Raw genomic sequence first — 17289 nt, 5'->3', positions numbered from 1 at the left:
CTTTATTTCCTGAATTTTCCACATGTAAGAAATGATCAGTCAGTGGGTCCAGTGATCTCTGAGTCATATTCCACAAATAACTCCAACCTTTTCTTATTGATCACATCCTGCTATCTTGTTCGTGTATCACGGGTTGAAGCCTTAAAGTATTGATTATTTGGTTGTACCCGCCTCTGTAACAGAGAACTCGAAAAATAAAGACCTAAAAGGTAAGATGTGAGTTGACAGTTAACCAATATGGCCTTTCGAGCTTCAACTCGTGCGAACTTCATCTGAAGTTTAATTTTTAAATAATGCACACCTTCAGAAAGGATCTTTGTGCAGTTTGTCACTTTTTTTTACTCGTGACTGCCCCCTCTGGCCCAACGTGTAACTGCAACATCTGTGTCAGGCTCGTAGATTTCAAATCTGTGGGAAACACTGGCATGCATGATGTAGAAAAAGCTTTAATTTTACATTTTTAAACAGCACAATGCATTAATGATTCATTCGTTGCAGCTTATTCTGGTGTGAGCGACTTGGCCAGCAGGGGGCAGAATAATGCTTGTCATGTAGACACACCCAAAGAAGAATTTCACAACCACTGTAAGTGATTCAATAAGTTGCAGTAATATTAGTCGTTTTTCAAAGAGAACAAATAACATATTTGTTTGATTACTTTATTGCCGGTCCCTGCTTGTGTTCATGTAAACATATGCTTGTAAACTTTTTTATATCCATCATATCTATAAATTGATATATTAAAAAAAAAAAAAAAAAAGATGTCTTAATATTACTTCAATATTTGCACTGTACATCAATTAGCCATTTTGGCACAACATGGAACATCTCTGCAATGCTTCACTGAAAAAATACTCAAACTCTGCCCCTTTGTGGAAGTCCCTGGCAACACATGCGCAGGTGAGGAGCACCAAATTCATAAGTCTCTTGAACTTTCCCACCTACACCCCCTCCCACACTGGCCCCGGGCCGCCCACCGACTCTCTGACCCCGCCCCTATCGAGGTCGTTTCTTCACAGTCTATTTAAAGCTTCATTAATCGCAGCTCATCACGTGTGTCCCAGCACACTTGCCTTTCTTTATATTTTCGGAATGGTTTGTGCCCAGTGTGCGTCCTTTCGTGTGTTCTTAAGTCTCCCCTTAAAGACAACGTTTGACCACAAATCTGATCAGACGTAAGCCGAAGGTTTTTCTCCACCGCGCATTCTTGTATGACTCGCAAAACTTGCCTTTGTAGCAATTTCTTTTTTTTTACCACACACTTGGCAGGCTAAAGGTTTCTCTCCAGTGAGTGTTCTTGTATGTTCTTCCAAAAGTACCTTCGCACAGAATCTTTTACCACAACGTGAGCAGGCAAAAGGTTTCTCACCAGTGTGGTTTTCTTGCGTGTGCTCCCAAGTGGCCCATGCCGAGCAAATATTTCACCACGTTTTCTCTCCAGTGTGGATCATCGTGTGCTTTTTTCAAAAAGGACAACTTTTTTTTACTTTTTTTTTTACTGTGCGTTCTAAAATGTCAATTCCGAGTGAATCTTTAACCGCAAACTAAGCATGCAAAAGGTTTCTCACCAGTGTGGATCATTATTATCGTGTTCTTTTTCAAAACGGACTTGGAGACAAAATATTTGGAACAGTGGCAACATTTTCAGCTTTTTGTTGTCAGTGTGACATGTCTTATTAATATGATCTTTACACTGTTCACCACCACCATCATCATCATCATCACCATCTTCGTCATCATCCCAATGCGAGTGTGACGTTATGTCATTACTGCAGTATCTGATAAGAATGCAAAGACTATGTCTTGAGATATGAATTGTTATTAAAACATTTACCAAAAAAAATTACGAATATTCATACTGATTTGTGTCTGTCTCCCTCTCTTTCTTTCTCGCGTTAGGTTTAAAATCACTGTGTCTTATTAATTTCTTAATACGTTTTATCTCCCGTCTAGAATAATCGCTGTGCTGCAGCCTACACAAAAAAATCATATTGTGACTGGAACAGAAAGAGAGCTTGTGATGCTGCTACAGTAGTGGCATTGAAAAAAATACCGTCTAAAAAGGTCCGATTGTGTACCTTCTGCCATCTAGCGGAAGACTATTGCATCGCCCTATCTGTTAGTATTGCACAAATAGTTTCTCCCAATAGTGAACATTGGGCACAAGTGTAAACTCTTAAAAGTGTCATTAATTTACCACTTACAGTTGATCTATCCATTGGTCCATCAGGGCCTCAAACCCTGACTTGACTTGAGCGTTCTTACAATAACTTTCCAACATGAAGCAAAAGATGTTGATGCAGCGTGACAAAAAGGCACCATGGTCATACCAGGACGTGTTCGAAAACTGAAAATAGTGTGTAATGGAGGTCGTTTTGCTTTTAAAAAAAAATGCTCAAAAAACAAATTGTTTGTAAACAGAGGTTCTACTATATAACGTGCTACATAATAACACGTCATTTAATAAGTCTTTCATCGTGGCCTAATTGTGATTTTCTTGTTTCATTTGTACTGGGGGAAAAACCTACATTAACCACACACATCTTTTCTTTATTTCACATATGCTATATGCAACATTATAAAACTAAAACAAGCCCAAAAGCCATCCAATTCCTTTGGATGGAGAAGTGGCACGTGTGTGCATGCGTGCGTGCACGTGCGTGTTATCCAGTAAGAAGCTTTTAAATTAAAGCAGTGGAGGGAATAGTTGCATGCATAAAATTTAAGATGCAGTAACATAATAATAATAATGCATCGGAATTATAGCGCTTTTCTAGACACTCAAAGACACGATGTTCTTGGTGCTCAAAGTACATGAATATGAGAACTTATGTGCTCTGGAAGCACACAAATGACTCATCTTTTGAAAGAAGAAGAAGAATTTGATGAAGTACAAATACTGCCCCCCCAAAATCAATGTTTTAAAATGTATCTAGGGTTTTAAATGCAACAGATGAGGTTCATGAACGCAGATGACCCCATTTCAGCGTATTAGGTAATGCGCCATCTATCGGTCAATAAACAAAAGCGCACATGTGACGTAGCAGGTTGGCGCCTTGCGATGACGTAACTGTCATCCATTTTGAAGCTATATTTCGACAAAGCTAACTGTTCCAAGTGGACTCGATTCTCGTAACTTCAGCTATAAGATAACATACCACCATGTCAACGGACGATTTTCAAACGAAATACGCCTGTTTTATGGACGGTCTGGTGAAAAATACGGTCGCGGAAACGACCAAACTTTTTGAAACGCTGGTTGACGAACTAAAGGCAGAATTATCAATGGTGAAGACGGAGAACGAGGCCCTGAAAACAACATGCAGACAAATAGCTCAGGCGAAATCCTTTGTGAACAGCGAGTTCGGCGAAAGTGACCGTCCGAATGTCCAGGATACAGCCGTGCAATGCGGTGAGTGACTTTGAATGTCTTTGTTCGTCTCAAAATGCTATCGGGGCATCTTGGTATTATGTGAACACGCGTTTTGTTCGACCGTCGTAGTGCGTTAACTCCACACCAACGTGTAACCTTATGGGCTCTTTTGATAAAGCGCCGTGACGTTATATTACTTGTCGGTTTCCCGTCCTCCCGTTTCGCGGAATACAACAGCCGTAGTTTCGAGTAACACAGCCAAGGATGAGCCAATGGGGTTCCTTTTGAAGCAACCGCTTTTCCCCATAATGTTTTCCCCTCTCCTCTTCCGTGATCACACGCTCTGTACACAGTGCTTGAAAACATTTATAGATTAAATGAATAACGGGATTCGTTGTAGAAAGAAATTCGGGAACTAAAAACTATCTATCTCCTCATTACAAGATGGGAGTGATTATTTTGCCGTGACCGGCAACTCTCCTGCAGGAGCGATATACTCTTGACCTGGCTTGAAAGGCTATTTTACCGTGATTACAGTATGTTGGTCGTGAATGGACAATTCCCAACATACTGGCATTTCTGATATTTCCGTAATGCAACGCATTTCCGTAATGCAACGCTTCCTTTACGCGGTGAAAACAAATGGCGTATTGTGTCGCTTTTGCCAGTGACTAGCATACAAACCAGGCAGATTGTTATAGTATTCCAACGACAGTTAATCACATTTTGAAATCAAAATAATACTCATAAGTTAATTTACAACCATCCAAAATCCAATGAGCGGAGAGCTCCCCTTTACCGAATAAAGACCGCCATTTTGACTTGTGACATATTTGTGACGTAAGCTAAGAATTGTCTATAGGTTATATTTTAGCGTGGTGTTGTAGGCTTCGGGTAATCGGTTATTTTGCCGTGAGCCACGCACCTCGCTTCGCCTACTTCTGTCTCTTTTCACAAAGACCTGATGTTGTTTTGCCACCGAAACTAGGCTGTTATCGGCATTGCCAGCCTAACACTAACTCGTTAAAATCTCACTTATGTCTCGAGAGGAAAATATTGTGCTGCTCGTTTGAATTTAAAGGGGAGGGGAAAAAGTTATCTAAAAATGAAAACCAGTTGGTTGCACATTATTAAGCGGAAATGTGTTTATTGCCTTCTGTATTCATAATTGTTCTTTAACCAAACACATGTGTGTGTGTGTGTGTGTGTATATATATATATATATATATATATATATATCTCCGAATACCCGATTATTCAGTACAATTTTTAGTAGGATATCTGAATACCAAAGAATTTTATAGCACCGGCAGCCCTAGTCTCGGCGATGGATGGCTGCACAGTGCTGCATATAATACATTCATTTCAGGGTGTTAATTTGACTTTGTGCAAATGTTTGCAGACCTTCTTCCTTGCCATCTTTTGCTGCTAGAGCAACCAGTGGTGCAAAGCATCGCTTGGCAAGGCAAGCAAAGTAATGAAGAGGAAATGGTGTACATCCTACTAAGTGACCACGATGGTGATGCTGAAAAACTTCTAAACCACGAGGTGTGTATTTGTTCAGATGTTGGATTGATCTCATTTTGTATACCACACAAGCCATCAGTGCAGCTCTTTACAATAGGCCAGGTTTGTTTATTTGTTGAGCAAAATTTGGACTCAAGACAATTCAAAGCGCTTTACATTTACTTAAAACTCCAAGATGGCAAATGAAGTCATTTCACTAAACATGAAAATAATCATTAATTAATTAAATTATAAGTGACGAGCACAGATCAAATATTTTCAGTTGTCATATGCACAGCTTAGTAGAACTGTTTTCAGCCAGGATTAGAATTTTGAACATTGCCAGAGTTGGCGCCTTTCTTCCATCTTCTGGAAAAGTGTTCCAGATTTTTATTGCGTAAAACTTAAACATAGCCAAAGTGTTGACTCTGGAGACCAGCAGGAGACCCCGAGAAGGTTCGTATAACTAAACCGATTAGAAATGTACTTTGGCGCTGGGCCGTGAAGTCTTGTTGACAAGCAGAACTGTTTAGAAGTTTCCAGTATTGTCTGAGTCGCACTGATTGCTGTATTTCACTTCTCACTGACCTACTGAAGAAATCCAATCCGTAAATTTGAGTCAGAACATCGGAGAGTAAAAAAAAAAGAAGTCTTTTTAAGGGGATGTTTGTTTTTTTACATTACCGTCCCTTTAAATTGCGACTGTGTGGAACAAAGTATTTGAAAAGTAATTCTTTGCAGTTTTTATAATTGGACCAAATCATAGTTGGACTATCGTCATGTCACATCTCTTTTGTGGTCTACCTGAACCAATGGCATTGTTGTTAAATCACTGAAGGCATTTATGGAGGTTAGAAGCACAGGATACAATTAATTAATTCCTAACTTGTTTTGCAGAAAAAAATCCTCAAAACTGTTAGTCTTTGGATCTTTTTTTTTTCTTAAAACTTATGTGTCATTGGCAAATTGTTTAATTCCCCCCGTTTTTTTTTTTACTTTAAAGGTTTCTGAACCCGCTGTGGTCGGTGGAAACAAATTGTGTGCAGTTGAAGGTGAGAAGTTAACAGACAGAAAATAATACCACACATTTTGAATTATACTTGAAAAAGGTTTACAGACTTTAAATGTTGTCAGTCCATTCAGACTCTTTTGTTATTTCCCCTTGACTTTTGTTAGATCCGCCACCAACCTCCCCTTTAGGAAATGAAACCAAATGCCCTGTGATTGACCATCAATATTCAAAAGAAGAGCGCAGACAAAGTTTGGAAGAAGTTCACAATTTACACGAGGCACACAATCAGTCAACAGGGCCAGTAAATGATCTGACCTCACTTCCTACAATTAGCGAAAACTCGAAAGTAGCATCCAATGCCGGTCAAATATTAGCATCGCATGACCACGTGAAGAATTCCACTGCCAGCCTAACGACTCCATTGCAACAAGCACTGACGCACCCGCTCGGAGTGCGTAGCAGGTTTGCGATGGTGCAGGATGCGATGCTACTCATTGAAGCAATGAATCAGTCGAAGATTCGTACCAACCCACAGGAAAAGCCGACGGCGCAAGACTTGTGTACTTGCTCTGTTGTGACGTCACCATCTGTGGTCAAGTCTGCGGCACCTAATCTAGCATTTCCCTTACAGTCACCACCAACCGTCAACATAAGTGATAAAGGTGCAGAAGAGGTGTCATCAAACGGGACACTTTTTGGCACTAACACGACCGAATCCAGCAATTATCAGTCCTACGTTGGCGTTCCGACAGAGCGCCAACGGAAACACTGTGTTGCTTCTTCTAACCTTGCGTCTACATTATCATTGGCGGATACAGTAAGCAGATCGCTTAAGCAGGCACAATTTGCAGAACCATTCGAGACATTGATGGTCTCTGACCCGATCCCCAAAATAGTCTCTGTTTTTTCTGAATCGCCATCTGCTCATCCGCAACGTATGATCGCCCCACCGCCCCAAAACCAGATCTCGCCTGTCATGTCAACAGTTGCTACTGCCCAGAATAAGCGTACGCCTCTGTCATTTTCATTGGCAGGACTTTTTCAAAATGAAAAAGATGTCACCACCACAACAGCTGCTCCCCTTGACGCGGCAATCAGTTCAGCAGAACAAAAGTCAGGGCCGATGCTGTGCAAAAAAATCAAAATAATCATTCGTAGAGCTCCGGATGTTGCGGAAAGCCAACCACAGCTGTCTGAGACACGAGTTGCGTCCAGTGACCGGAATTCAGTTGGAACAGCCGTCACCGTGTCATCGCGCAGGCCAAACGCGAGCGCTTATGTGGCTTCGGATGGAAAGGAAATACCATTGCCGATTGTACAGACTCCGTTTGTTTTATCCCCATTGTCATCCCCACAACTGGAATGTTCGTCACAAAAGACATACTTTTGTGAAAGTTTAGAAATATCTCTTGGGGAACCAGCCACGTCGCTGTCAACTGAGAATTTCCTATTGTCATCACCGCAATTGGAATCTCCATCGCAGGAAATGGACATATGCGAATGTTTAGAAATAACTCCCGGGCAACGAGCAACATCGTTGTCAACTGAGAACGTATCAATTGAAAGCCCGTTGCCATCCCGAGAACTGGAACGTCCGCCGCAGCAAACGAGCATTTGCGAAAAATTTGAAGCAACTCCCGAGGAACAAGGAACGGCATCGCCAACGGGGAATTTACCAATCAATAGTTCGTTGCCATCCCCAGAACTGCAACGTCTATCACAGGAGACGAGCATTTGTGAAAGTTTAAAAATAACTCCTGGGGATGAAGCCACATCAGCGTCAAGTGAGATCTTACCAATTAACTGCCCGTCGTCATCCCCAGAACCGGAACGTCCGCCACAGCAGACGAACATTTGCGAAAGTTTAGAAGGAACTCCCGAGGAAGAAGGAACGGCTTCGTCAACGGAGTGTGTGCCGATAAACTCTTTTCCACTCGTCCCCGTAATCAGACTAAAAAGGCTTCCAAATCTGGCCTCGTCCACTGGATCCTTTTCGGTTTCACAGCTGTTTTGCCTTAAAAGCCAATCTGGAACTGTCCCTCCAGACAGCGCTTCATCTTTGACCAACGGCGAGGCATTAAAATCGACAGTCTGTCCGTCAACCAGCTTGTGTCCCGATTCAAAAGAAACTTCTGTTGCGGAAACTTTAACTGTCTCGACGATATCAGAGAAGGCACTGGCCTGCTCCACCCTGGCAGAGGCACCGTCTACCGGTTCATCTCCTTGTACACCTTCCAATGTGCCTGAACCGGTCTCAGAGAAAACAACAATGGCGTTTGACAAGGCCGAGATTTCAGCTGTATCGGACCAAGCACTTAAAACTGACCAGTGCACTCCGGAGCCGCGTGATTTAGTTTCACTAAATGGCAGTTTTCCTACTCCTGTTCAGTTAACCGCCATCACCAAGGACTTACTTGAGCCTCACTTACAATTGCCCAAAACTCAGATCCTTGCAGAGATGGCACCTGGAATTCAATTGGCTAAAAAGGTAAGAAGTGTCTTAAAGCAATATTTTCAACAGCTAATACAAAAATGCAATGTTATGAGTAACACATTATTGATAATACGAACGTCGATTGGTTGTTTGTGTTTCTTTTCGCGATACACAACCTCAATAAAATGCTTATCGTTTCATTTTGTAGATGTTGACAAATGTGTCTGCGGATGGCCAAAGTTCGTGTGATGAAAGGACCGGTTCTGACGGCAGGGGCAAGTCGCACAAAAAATCCATCATTGCCCGTCTTGGAATTCACCTCAAAACGTACTCGCGTAAAAGAACAAAAACAAATGCAGAGCCCCGCACAGACAAGCCAAGCATCCCCGAAAGCCCCAAGAAACCCAGATTAGAGAATGTCGGTACCATTGATCAAGATTCTACCCCGAAACGTCTTCCTCTTTCCACAAGTGTCAACCTTTCCTCGAGTCCCGCCGAGCTACTAAAAGAAACGGAGCTTTCGCCTCTGACTCTCAGGAAACAACTAACGAGTACAAATATCACGGAAATTAAGACCGCGTTCGAGCCTGTTCCCGTTAGTCCCCGAAAGCCAGTCGTAAGCTTGCGAAGGTTATCTCTGAAAGACACCCCAGACAGCACGTCCATTATTGACCCGCTCGCTGTAAAAAACGTTACCCACGTAAGGCCAACAAAACGCGCGTTGAAGTCTGGCGGTCTAAAAACGGCAGATGCTATTGAACGCGTTCCTGAAAAGTATGTTGTAGCTGAAGACGGTGCAAGCAAACCATTTGCATCTACAATCTGTCCAAGGTCCACTTCAAGCGCAGTTACAACTAGCGCGCCAAAGACAAAATTATCCCAGCTGAGTCGACGTACGGCAAACGCGCGTACCAGCAATGTTGTCCCTGAAAAATCCCGAGATTCTAATCCAAGTCCTACGTCGGGTTTGACCAAACCTAAACTCGCTGTTACGAAAACAACACGCTCTGCTGTGATAACTGGCAAGCCAAGCTCAGATGACGCGCAGGAGATCGTGAGGAAGTTGAGAGCTGCTAACATGTGTTTGTGGACATACACAGCCGAAGCGACCGCCACCGCCGTAGAGACTAAATTCGCATCGGCGGTTCCGAAGAGCTGTCTCTCGCCGGAGAAAATTGCTGGTGTTAAAAAGGCCCATTTGAATAGTCCTCAAGACCAGTCTGCCCATAAGAAGACATATCCTACTCCTCCAGGGACGAAATTAACGAAACATTATAGCAGCTCCAAAAAGCCTCAGTCACCTCCCATCACTCAGAATGAGTCCAGGATGGTTAAAAATGTTCCCAAAAATAAAAATTCGAACTGTGAATCTCTCAAGACTTGCAATAGTTCTAAAGAGAAAACCTCAAAAGGAGAATCGAATTCATTAGTGGGGAAAAGTGGTCCCTCAGCTGCTCGGTCACCAAAATTGGCTAAAAATGATGCCAGTTCAATTAAGAGTGGAGAAACGACTATTAAGAAATCAAGATTAAATCAAAAATATACTGTTAGAGAAAATGTGACGGTACAGAACGCAAAAAGTAGGGCCAGATCAAGTAAAACTGGAGAAAGTACTGCTTTGAAATCTAGATTAAATCAAAAGTGCACCGTTCAAGAAAATGTAAACACATTAGCCAAAACAGCAGGAGCTAACCCCGTAGCCAAAATTAAACAAACTAAATCCAACGAAGCTAAGCAGGTAATGAACCGCCACAAAGGCACTAAAACGGGCAACAAAAGTCCCCCGAAAGTGCGAGCGGGAGAAGCGAACGAAGTGGAAGCGTCCCAACAGCCTCCTCGGACTGCCGCTGGCGAACAGCTGCTTAAGAACCAATGTCGGGAATGCGGTCGCGTTCTTAGCAGCAGCACAGCCCTGGAGAGTCACGTCAGCCTGCATACCGGCCACAGGCCGTTCTCGTGCACAATGTGCGCAAAGAGCTTCCCCGACGCCAGGGGCCTTAAACGTCACACCCGAGTGCATCGCAACGGCAGGATGCACATTTGCCAGCAGTGCGGCAAGGGTTTCGTCTATGGTTTTGGCCTCAACAAACATGTCCAGATGGTCCACGGGAAGGTCAAGCCTTTTGTGTGTCAGATCTGCAACAAGGCCTTCTTCACAAAGCGAGATGTGGAGACCCACATACGAACCCACACGGGGGAGAGACCCTTCCACTGCCATTTATGCGAAAAGAAGTTTGTAAGGCGCATGGAACTAAACGCACATCTGAGGTGGCACCGCGGGGAGAAAAGACACTGGTGCCCGTATTGCGGCAAAGGATTTTTAGACCAAAACAACCTGAAAAGACACAAGTACATCCATACAGGAGAGAAACCACATTCTTGCCCACATTGCCCGAAACACTTTACACAGTCTGGACATCTGAAAAAGCATGTAAAAAATGTACATAAGATTCAGTGAGAGAAAGACAGTATTTCTTTCATCATAAACATCTCTTGTGACATGTTTTGCATCATAAAAATCCTTAATGTAGATGTATAAAATGAAATGGAGGGATTTTTCATGTATCGTTCCGTATTTGCTAGTTAATTTTAATGACTGCAGTGGACGCCAATACATTTCAATGGGTTTCAATAATATGCAGAACTTTGCTATTCGCGGGGGTGGAATAGCAAAAATCTGCATATTATTGAAACCCATTGAAATGTATTGGTGGCCTCGAGGCCTTTAGGTTATTGCGTCATTCTTTTCTGAGCCGGGCAATTCCGTTAATCGTCAATGACGACGGCCACCTTTCGGCAAGTGCGCGATGACGCGACGCCTCCAAAAGAAACGCTGACCGAGCACCGACTGAAGCAGGTTTACGCGTCCTGTCGATTGGGGTGAGTACAGATGGCGCCTCTCATTTTGTATATTTTTGTGAGGCTTTGCATCATAAAGCATTCGCCAAAAATGCAGAAGCACTCGGCGAAAGGGGGCCATCGACAGGAATTGGCTCGCTCTGATTTATTTTTAACATGTATATGTGTCCTAAGGGGTTTATTTAAAACCTTGTAAATTACTTTGAATTGCTTTTTATGTATGATGGTGTATAAATAAACTTGGATTGATTGAGTCTACAAGTGGTATATGTAGATGTTTTCCAGACTATAGGCGAGTTTTCAGAGAGAGACTAAAAGCAAATTCTCGGAACAATCTGAAGCAAGTGCTCAACAAGATGGAAGGACACAACATCTGGAAGGTAGCAGAATTCACAGAATGGATCAATGTCCGAGTTGAACCCAAAGAAAGCTCAACTCAAGTATGCCTTGACCTGAGCAACTTCAATTAGGCAATCCAAAGGTCAAACAACTTCTCACACTCGAGGATGTTGTCATAAAACTTGCTGGAGCACGGACGGCACTGAAAGGGCAATTTATGTCAAAAATGTTAAGTCTAAACATGGCACTCTGATTAATATTGCGTTTGTGGAATATGAGTTAAGCAGCAAAATCCACCCATTTTGAATCATCTCAGGGGGCGGCCATTTTGCAATTTGCTGTTGACTGAAATCGCAGTACTGAAGGGCTCAGTTTGCGAATGTCATATGACCAAACCCAGAAAACAGGTGACAAAGAGCTGTAGCAAAACAAGTAGCAAAATGGACGCCCCCCTGAGATCACTGACTATGAGTGGACTCATGCTGCATTTGAGGAATGTGGAAAATAGGACATTTCTGATGGAAGGCAGGAACGCCCCTTTGAACTCGGAAATCTTGAGTTGCGAATTCGGGGGAAAAAAGAACCCCGACTTCACTGACTGGTTTAAATCTGACGTTAGGGCTGTGCAACTGATCCAAATGCAATTTCAATTATTACACTCCACAATTACAAAATCGGCATAATCGTAAACAAAAATAAAGTATTAATACTCATGTTGAGTTGTTACAAATTATATATTTGCACCATTTCTGTTTTGAAATTACTACCATAATTTAATAAATCTCGTTTGTTCCAAAAGGAACCTGCATAATTATAGTGTTTCAAAGAAATGTATTTGTCTTAATAATTTTTTACGTGTTTAAACATTTTCTTGTTTTGTAACAAAAAACAAATAATTGTCCTAATCGTGATTTCAATTATTTACCAAATTAGTCGTGATGAATATTTTCGTCATAATTGAGCAGCCCTATCTGACGTCAACAATGGCGACCCCATAGAGGCAAAGACCGTGTATGGCAAAAATGTCTCTTATTTCTTTATTATAACATTAATTTAGTTATTTGGGGGAAAAAAGGAACTTTACGTAACGTCGCCTTACTGTGTTAACCACAATAACAAACAATTTATCAGAATCGGCCAACTTTGTTCACATTCGCTTTGAACGCTTTGAGGTCGGAACTGGGGGATTCCAAGTGGCATATGTCCAACTTCCCACCTTACTTGAATGCAGCATAACAATGTGGTTTACTCACCGTAGCAGGAAGTGAAGCCACCGGCGGCCATCTTACATTGCCACTTGCCAAGTCCGCTCACTTGAATACATTGTTCCCTCGTTTTCTGCTGGGGTTAGGATCACAAAAATACTCGCAATAAATGAAATTCGCAAAGTAGCTATAGCTTTTATGTTTTACATTTATTATAAATGTTTTAAGGCTCTAAAAGCCCTCACCACACAGTTTATACACTTTTTTTTTGTCTGTATGTCAAAAATGACAATGTCTGTATGGGATATTAAATGTCCTCTTTATAAGATATATAGCTGACTGCTACTCAAAAATGTATCTTCATCGCGTTGTTAGAAACATCAACAATCAAACCGAAAGTTTCTTTGAGTTTGTTTACTATAAGTTGTGATCTTTTTGCAGTGAAATAGCAACTATGGCACTGGAAAATCACAAAGCTACATACAGAACAGTAAACTTTTAAGTATTAAATTGAGAAGACACTTAGACCACTTTATCTGTTAACCCGAAAGCTTCATCTCACCCACTTCTCTGGAACTTCTTTTCATTTTAACAGATGCCAAATCTGAGGAACGCAAACCTTCACGTTTTTGTCAAGACACATCAAATGTTGCCTTAAATTCAGATGACAAAGTTGGCCAACTCGAAAATGTTCATAACCACATATGATAAGTCTTCATACAGTTGTTGTAAGTTTGATATATTCACATAACTTGCGCAGCCATTCATACATATCATCGTTTATCCATTTTCATGAATACACATTTACATCCTCCTGGCAAGACTACATTTCTTGAAAGTCTATTGCATGCGTCATTCATCGCTTCTGTTCACACCAACACACTTGTGTCTCGTCACATGATCCTTACGAGCAAATATTTTATCACAAACACTGCAAGTGAAAGGTTTTCCTCCAGTGTGGGTTCGCACGTGCGTTCTTAAGCTTCCACTTACAGAAAATCCTTGGCCACAAACTGAGCAGACAAACGGTTTCCCTCCAGTACGTGTTCTTGTGTGTGATCTTAAGTGACCCTTGAGAGTGAATCTTCTCCCGCAAACTGAGCAGACAAAAGGTTTCTCCCCTGTGTGCGTTCTTGTGTGTATCCTTAAATCTCCTTTCTGAGTGAATCTTTTGCCACATGCAGAGCAGGCAAAAGGTTTTTCCCCAGTGTGTGTTCTCGTGTGCATTATTAAACTATAGTTTACGGAGAATCTTTGACCGCAGACTAGGCAAGCAAAAGGTTTCTCCCCAGTGTGTGTTCTTTCGTGTGTTGTTAAATGTGTCTTCACAGAGAATCTTTGACCACAAGCCATGCATGCAAAAGGTTTCTCTCCAGTGTGTGTTCTTGTATGCATGATCAAACGTTCCTTGACAGAGAATCTTTTACCACAAACTAAGCAGACAAAAGGTTTTTCGCCAGTGTGTGTTCTTTTGTTTACTTTCAAACTTTGAACTCAATGTTTTTTCACACTCTGAGCATTTAACGTGTTTGTTGCCAGTGCGACATGTATCACCTTTCTCGTGTTCTCCACCATCATCATCATCATCAACAGGGTGATATTGTGATGTCGTGCTGTCATTATCTGATAGTGGAGCTAAGAGTGTTTCTGCTTCTGTTATGTGTTGACTTGAGCTGCTTGGAGGCTCCGCCCCTCTGTTCTCTTCACTCTGTTGACCTTCGTCACTCATAAAAGGGCCAGAGGTGACTGAAAACTTGATGTCATCCTGACATGACACTGGCTCCTCTTCCTCCTCATCTTTAATGTGAAGTGTGATTCCAGCTTCTCTTGATCAGGGTGGAGATATATTTCACTGATGTCTGAAGGACACAAGAAGACAAACACATGGCTTCACTTTCTTGCATTTTTTTCACCACAAAGCCTTGTTTATATTCGCAATGGATAGCTGGCTACCTCCTAACATGTCTGACAGACTGCAATGAAATTGAACGTTGTCGTCGCCAACCTGGGACTGGGTGATATATATCTTCCACTTCAGAATTATGTTATGCCAAAAGCTGTCATGAGTCTGAGCTATGCACAGAAGTGATTTAAAAAAACTAAACTTTTGATGTCAAGCAGGGGGCCACTTTTGTGATTACTGTCTCGGTAGCGTCATCTACTCTTGAAATATATCGAGAATTTTCTCTGGCTCAAAAGTTAGGCATCCTCGTTCCTCAAAGCTAGAACGTGGCATCTATGTTAATCAAATACTGTATAAATTGGATTTGTTATTCTCATTAAACTAGTCCAGATGATAGAATTTGAAAAACCAAACACCATACGGAGATGCAATGATGTTTACGAAGATTTGGTACAGGACAAAGCACAAGTTATCTTTCCAAATCTGTGGTAAAATGATTTTTTTCAAAACAGAGTGGAGTTTTCTTTAAAAAAAAAAAAAGGGTAATTTGTGAACCGATGTTCCACAATATGGTGATTTAGAGAGCAGACAACGAGTCAATAAATACAGACACGTCCTCTGTTTCTTCCGTTTATTCTGCAGCTTCATTGGCTGCTGATCTTCTCATCAACATACACTCGTGTCATACTTGACACGAATCTTCTGTCACGCACACACACTGCCCCTGAACGCTTTTCTCACCTGTGTGTATTCTTGTGTGCTCTCTTAAATACCCCTTTCGGGTGAATTTTTTGCCACAAACTGAGCAAGCAAACGGTGTTTCACCGGTGTGTGTCCTTGTGTGTCTTGTCAAATCTCCCTTCTTAGTAAATTTTTGGCCGCAAGCTGAGCAGGAAAATGGCTTATCGCCAGTGTGTGTCCTTGTATGTTCTAATAAATGTTCCTTTCGAGAGAATCTTTTACTGCAAGCTGAGCAGGCCAGTGGTTTATCTCCAGTGTGTGCTCTTGCGTGCCTTGTTAAATGCGTCTTTGAAGAAAATCTTTGACCACAAATTGAGCAGACAAAAGGTTTGTCTCCAGTGTGTGTCCGTTTGTGCGTTATTAAAGTTCCCTGCGCAGAAAACCTTTGCCCGCAAACTGAGCAGACAAACGGTTTCTCCCCAGTGTGTGCTCTGGTGTGTCTTGTTAAACCGCCTTTCTGAGTGAATCTTTTGCCACAAACTAAGCATGCAAATGGTTTCTCTCCGGTGTGTGTTCTTGCGTGTTTGGTTAAATTTCCTTTTATAGTGAATCTTTTCCCACAAACTGAACAGGCAAAAGGTTGTTCTCCAGTGTGTGTTCTCGTGTGTGCTTTCAACAATGACGTCCTGTGAAATGTTTTGCCACAATGACAACACTGGACAGATTTCTTGCCAGCGTGGCATGTCAAATCACCTCTTGAGTCATCATCATCTTCAGAAGAGTGTGATGTGACATCCTCATTATCTGAGAGCGGAGCCGAGAGGTCGTCTGATTGAGGTTTTCCACAGTCATCGCTATCATCTTCTTCACCCTTCACGGTGACAACCATTACTGGAAACGTGGTGATATCCTCCTCTAGCTCCTCCTCTTTAACGGGACAAAGATCTTCGTCACTGACATCTGATGACACAGAATGACAAAAACATGGTAATTATCAAAATAAACAAGGTGGAGCGATGGAGAAAAAACTCACATTGGGCGTTAATTGGGGGGGGGGGGGGGGGGTCATTAACATTTTGTAAGACCTATTGCAATTAAATTTTTAGCAATATTTTTTATTGCCTTTCAAATTTTACTACACTTTGTCATATGAAATGATCATTCTCTTGGCACATCCAGTGTCCAAAAACAAGCAAACTTGCATTCGTACTCACATTAGCTAAAGTTGTCACCAAAGGAATGAGAGAACGCGAACAAACCTGCCCTTCGTAACTCAACTCGAGGCTGATTGCAAACCGCGTCCAGTAGTTGACGTTGACATTCGGTCTCCTCATTTGTTCCAGAAAGTTCTTCCGCGTATTCTTCTTCTTTCGCCGGTTCTGCACACATTTTCACGCGATAATCACAGCACTTTACGCTCATTTGCTCTCTGCAAGTTCGCGATGCGTTGCGTCTCTTTGTTTGTGGCTAGCAAGCTAAACTAAGCTAAGCTATGCTATGCTATCTCGAAAAGCTTCACCGTGCAACGGGATGGCTTCATCCGGACTCGAAGATTTCGTTCATGAGGTTTAAAGTCCTGTATGGTCGATGATGGACGAACTGTGTTCAGTATGTTCAATAATAATTCGGGACGAATTGTTAGTGACGCGAGTGTGGTTAAGTAACGCGGAAATATAACAACACTGGAAAAAATAAGGCAGCTCTACTTGGACAACATTAGTGGCGCTGTGACAATAGATAGCACTGTTGTGTAGCTAGCTAGATGGCTAGCTACACAACAGATATTAGATATGAACACGCAAGCTCTATTTGCTTAATTGTTTGTTTTATGTAAAATGACAAGGTTATATCAAGTGAGTACTGGAAGAAGTAAGGCAGCTCTACTTGGACAAATTTAGTGGCGCCTTGAGAACAACAAAAATGAGATTACACAATAAATGGTATGTATGTATGTAAACAAAACAAAAAAAATGCTAG

The 17289-nt window shown here is 41.9% G+C and overlaps 2 protein-coding genes across 2 annotated transcripts; one reads left to right on the top strand and one right to left on the bottom strand.

Moving 5' to 3' along the window:
* Positions 1 to 3086: 3086 nt before the first annotated feature.
* LOC147176621 (uncharacterized) lies at positions 3087 to 12952 on the top strand. Its single transcript, XM_086070442.1, has 5 exons — positions 3087 to 3412; positions 4776 to 4921; positions 5883 to 5931; positions 6056 to 8379; positions 8534 to 12952. The coding sequence occupies exons 1-5, from the start codon at positions 3163 to 3165 to the stop codon at positions 10781 to 10783; spliced, it is 5019 nt and encodes a 1672-aa protein (XP_085926568.1). The 5' UTR covers positions 3087 to 3162; the 3' UTR covers positions 10784 to 12952.
* Positions 12953 to 15248: 2296 nt separating this feature from the next.
* LOC147176620 (uncharacterized) lies at positions 15249 to 17184 on the bottom strand. The gene is made up of 3 exons (XM_086070479.1): positions 16832 to 17184; positions 16572 to 16691; positions 15249 to 16272 (listed from the first exon to the last, which is right to left on the bottom strand). Exon 3 carries the CDS (start codon positions 16199 to 16201, stop codon positions 15314 to 15316), a length of 888 nt encoding a protein of 295 aa, XP_085926605.1. The 5' UTR covers positions 16202 to 16272; positions 16572 to 16691; positions 16832 to 17184; the 3' UTR covers positions 15249 to 15313.
* Between the last annotated feature and the right edge of the window lie 105 nt (positions 17185 to 17289).

Source organism: Leptonotus elevatus, chromosome 3 (assembly GCF_054856555.1).
Source record: "Leptonotus elevatus isolate MCC_2025b chromosome 3, RoL_Lele_1.0, whole genome shotgun sequence".
NCBI lineage: Eukaryota > Metazoa > Chordata > Actinopteri > Syngnathiformes > Syngnathidae > Leptonotus > Leptonotus elevatus.
Note: the sequence above shows the minus strand (reverse complement) of the source record. Positions and strands in the feature narration are given on the sequence as shown.